At 47.2% G+C, this 4,394-nt stretch overlaps 1 protein-coding gene across 1 annotated transcript; it reads right to left on the bottom strand.

Moving 5' to 3' along the window:
* Positions 1-2,101: 2,101 nt before the first annotated feature.
* LIPT2 (lipoyl(octanoyl) transferase 2) lies at positions 2,102-4,035 on the bottom strand. The gene is made up of 2 exons (XM_027562916.1): positions 3,567-4,035; positions 2,102-3,047 (listed from the first exon to the last, which is right to left on the bottom strand). The coding sequence occupies exons 1-2, from the start codon at positions 4,012-4,014 to the stop codon at positions 2,818-2,820; spliced, it is 678 nt and encodes a 225-aa protein (XP_027418717.1). The 5' UTR covers positions 4,015-4,035; the 3' UTR covers positions 2,102-2,817.
* Positions 4,036-4,394: the final 359 nt, after the last annotated feature.

Raw genomic sequence — 4,394 nt, 5'->3', positions numbered from 1 at the left:
TATCAAGGAGAGATAAGAAAGCCTTCCTCAGTGACCAATGCAAAGAAATATAGGAAAACAATAGAATGGGAAAGACTAGAGATCTCTTCAATAAAATTAGATACCAAGGGAACATTTCATGCAAAGATGTGCATAATAAAGGATAGAAATGCTATGGACCTAACAGAAGCAGAAGATATTAAGAAGAGGTGGCAAAAATAAGCAGAAAAACTATACAAAAGAGATCTTAATGACCCAGTTAAAGACGATGGTGTGATCACTCACCTACAGCCAGACATCTTGGACTGCAAAGTCAAGTGGGCCTTAGGAAGCATCACTATGAACAAAGATAGTGGAGGTGATGGAATTCCAGCTGGGCTGTTTCAAATCCTAAAAGATGATGCTGTGAAAGTGCTTCACTCAATATGCCAGCAAATTTGGAAAACTCAGCAGTGGCCATAGGACTGGAAAAAGTCAGTTTTCATTCTAATCCCAAAGAAAGCGAATGCCAAAGAATATTCAAACTATTGCACAATTGCATTCATCTCACACACTAGCAAAGTAATGCTCAAAATTCTCCAAGCCAGGCTTTAACAGTATGTGAACCATGAACTTCCAGATATTCAAGCTGGATTTAGAAAAGGCAGAGGAACTAGATTTCAAATTGCCAACATTTGTTGGATCACAGAAAAAGCAAGAGAGTTCCAGAAAAACATCTACATCTGCTTCATTGACTATGCTAAAGCCTTTGACTGTGTGGATCACCACAAACTGTGGAAAATTCTTAAAGAGATGGGAATAGCAGACCACCTTACCTGCCTCCTAAGAAACCTGTATGTAGGTCAAGAAGCAACAGAACCAGACATGGAACAACAAACTGGTTCCATGTTCCAAATTCGGAAAGGAGTACAACAAAGCTGTATATAGTCACCTTGCTTATTTAACTTCTATGGCAGAGGACATTATGCGAAATGTCAGGCTAGATGAAGCACAAAATGAAATCAAGATAGCCAGGAGAAATATAAAAAACCTCAGATATGCATATGACACCCCCCCTTATGGCAGAAAGTGAAGAGGAACTAAAGAGTCTTAAAGCTCAACATTCAAAAAATGAAGATTATGGCATCCGGTTTCATCACTTCAAGGCAAACAGATGGAGAAACAAAGGAAACAGTAACAGACTTTATTTTGGGGGGCTCCAAAATCACTGCAGATGGACTGCAGCCATGAAATTAAAAGACGCTTGCTCCTTGGAAGAAAAGCTATGACCAACCTAGACAGCTTATTAAAAAAGCAGAGACATTGCCAACAAAGGTCCGTCTGGTCAAAGCTATGGTTTTCCCAGTAGCATGTATGGATGTGAGAGCTGGACCATGAAGAAAGCTGAGTGTCAAAGAATTGATGTTTTTGAACTGTGGTATTAGAGGAGAATCTTGAAAGCCCCTTGGACTGCAAAGAGATGAAACCAATCAATCCTAAAGGAAATAAATCCTAAATATTTATTGGAAGGACTGACGCTGAAACTAAAGCTCCAATACTTTGGTCATGTGATGCAAAGAGCTGACTCCTTGGAAAATATCCTGATCCTGGGAAAGACTGAAGGCAGGAGATGGGGACAATAGAGGACAAGATGGTTGGATGGCATCATCGACTCAATGGACGTGAGTTTGAGCAAGCTCTGATAGTTGGTGATGGACAGGGAAGCCTGGTATGCTGCAGTCCATGGGGGGTCGAAAAGAGTCAGATACTACTGAGCGACTGAACAACATAGAGTGAAGAGGAATTAAGGCCTCCTGTTAATAACCAGTACCAACCAAGCATGTGAGTCAGTCATCCTGGAAGCTGATTCCATAGCCTTAGTCAAGCCTTCAGATGAGAGCTGCCCCGGCTAACATCTATTTTTTTTTTTTTTAATTAATTTTTTGGCTGCGCAGTGTAGCATGTGGGATCTTAGGTCCCCAGCCAGGGGTCGAACCTGTGGCCCCTGCATTGGCAGCACCGAGTCTTAACCACTGGAGAACCAGAGAAGTCCCTCGACAGCTGACATCTTGATTGCGTCTCAGAAGAGACCTTAACCCAGAACCACTCAGCTAAGCTTCTCCCAAATTTCCAAACCACAGTATATGAGATAATAAATGTTTATTCTTTTAAGTCATTAAGCTTTGGGATGGCTTGTTATAATTAACATACAACCTTTATAGAGATCTCATATTAAAAAACAACCTTCTATTTTTGGCATTTGTACAGGGTCAGAAATTATTATTCTCTTTCCCCTAGCCTTTGGCCTAACTCAGGTTACTTAACTAAAAAAGCCATCAGGCTTGAGGAATCCAACCCAGGAAGACAGAATCCCATATTACTCTTTAAAGAAGCCTTTCCTTTTCCCTGTTATTGCAGAAAGCTCCCAGGTCTAAGAATGAAAAAAAAAATCCACATCACATCACCTTCACCTGGATGATGCTGAAAAATGATTCTTACAACAATCAAAGGAACTGGAGCCCAGACTTCCCAATTTAATACAGTACCGAGGAAATATTTGAGAAATGACACTCTATGATACCTGAATTTTTCTTAGCTGAGAAATGGGTGTCGACAGAAGTACTAATGCCTTATATTTATGCTTTTCACAATGTTTTCATATCTATATCTGAGGTAGGTTGGGAAGATATAAATAAACCGTATACACATGGAACCAAGGGCCCAGAGCTCATGATCTGCCCACAGTCTCATGATGTGTGAATGACAGGGCCAGTTCTAGAATCTGGGTTTCAGTGACTCCAAGTCTGGTGCGGTGCTTTCCAAGGCAAGACCTCCAGGGTGAGATAATATAAACGCCCTTCAGCTGGGGCTGTCCTCTGAGGTCAACGTGCACTTGTAGGTCTCTTTAAAGGCCTCAAGGAAACGTGGTATTACTTCATCCACAGTGACATGTCTCTGGAGCTCCTCACTCAGGGAAGTGACGCCTGTCCCAACCAGCCCACAGGGCACAATGTGCTCAAACCACGTGAGGTCCGTAGAACAGTTCAGCGCCAGGCCGTGGGACGTAACGTGCCTTCCACAGCGGACACCTGCAAGGCAAACCAACGGCTCTTAGAATCGACACCCTCCCTCCCCAGGCTTCATGATGGCCCTCAGTGAGATGAAGAAACTGGACCAGACCACTGATTTTCCAACTCTGTTTCTAGAGCACCCAAGAGGTTGTACACAGATCAGGGGAGCGGGACAAAATGAGAGGAGACGCCTGTGGCTCCACAGTGGCTGCACTTACTATGAACATTACAGAAATGTCCTTACAAAGATTCCACTGTTTAAAAAAAAAAGTATAAAAAAAATTTTCACCCTTATAGTCCAGATACTGTGAAGTAACCTGGCAACTCACTTCTCATTGTCTCTCCATTTCTAAAAATGAGTGTGTTGAACTACGTGACCTCCGAAGTGACCTGGTTCTGAAGATATCAGTGAGGAGAGCCTTAGAAACTCTTAAAGGCAGTGGGCAGATGATTCAAAGCCCGCGCCAGTGACACCCGCCCGCTCTGCCCTCACCACCATTGGTCCGGCCCCTCCAGGCCCCGCCCCGAAGCGCTCACCGATCGCGCAGATCTTGCGCTCGCCCAGCCAAACTCCGGTGTAAGGTGGGGGCCGCGCGCGGGCGCCGGGTAGGCCCAGGAGCTCGCACAGTCGCACCGCGCACGCCTCCAGCGCGGCCACGTGGGCGCGCAGGCGCAGGCCGAGGGGTCGTAAGTCGAGTACCGGGTGGCACAGCAGCTGGCCCGGGCCGTGGAAGGTGGCTAGGCCGCCCCGGCCAAGGGGGCGCACCTCGGCACCCAAGGCCCGCAGTCGGGCCGTATCCTCGGACGTCAGGCCGCCGCGCAACCCGGTGGTATACACGGGCCCCGCGGGCTCGCAAAGCAGAAGCGCACCCGCCTCGGGCCCTGGCTCGGCCTGCAGCCGCAGCAGCCATCGCTGCTGCAACGCCAGCAGCTCGGCGTAGGGAACCTGACTCAGCCACACCAGGCGTACCGCCGGTTGCAGCATTTCGCCCGCCGCAGCCTCTGCGGGGCTCCGCCTCCTTTCTGGGCCTAGGGGGTGGGCCGGGAGGGGCGGGGACTCGGAGCCTCCGCCCCTAGATGCTTGTTACTGGCTGTTGAGAGAGTGTTTTGATACCTAATTGTAAGGTCAATTCAATTCAGTCGCTCAGTCGTGTCCGACCCTTTGCGACCCCATGGGCAGCAGCAAGCCAGGCTTCTCTGTCCATCACCAACTCCAGAAAACGGCTCAAACTCATGTCCATCGAGTCTGTGATGCCATCCAACCATCTCATCTTCTGTTGTCCCCTTCTCCTCCTGCCTTCAATCTTTCCCAGCATCAGGGTCTTTTCCAATGACTCAGTTCTTCGCATCAGGTGGCCAAAGTAT

Source organism: Bos indicus x Bos taurus, chromosome 15, assembly GCF_003369695.1.
Source record: "Bos indicus x Bos taurus breed Angus x Brahman F1 hybrid chromosome 15, Bos_hybrid_MaternalHap_v2.0, whole genome shotgun sequence".
Taxonomy (NCBI): domain Eukaryota; kingdom Metazoa; phylum Chordata; class Mammalia; order Artiodactyla; family Bovidae; genus Bos; species Bos indicus x Bos taurus.
The sequence above is the reverse complement of the archived record's forward strand: the minus strand, read 5'-3'. Positions and strand labels throughout refer to the sequence as shown.

What these genes read in the sequence shown, in the direction of transcription:
- LIPT2 (XM_027562916.1), bottom strand. Translation starts at nt 4,014, where the DNA reads ATGCTGCAACCGGCGGTACGCCTGGTGTGGCTGAGTCAGGTTCCCTAC. An exon ending in GCGCAAGATCTGCGCGATCG is followed by an intron (nt 3,048 to 3,566) that starts GTGAGCGCTTCG and finishes TTTGCCTTGCAG; the next exon opens with GTGTCCGCTGTGGAAGGCAC.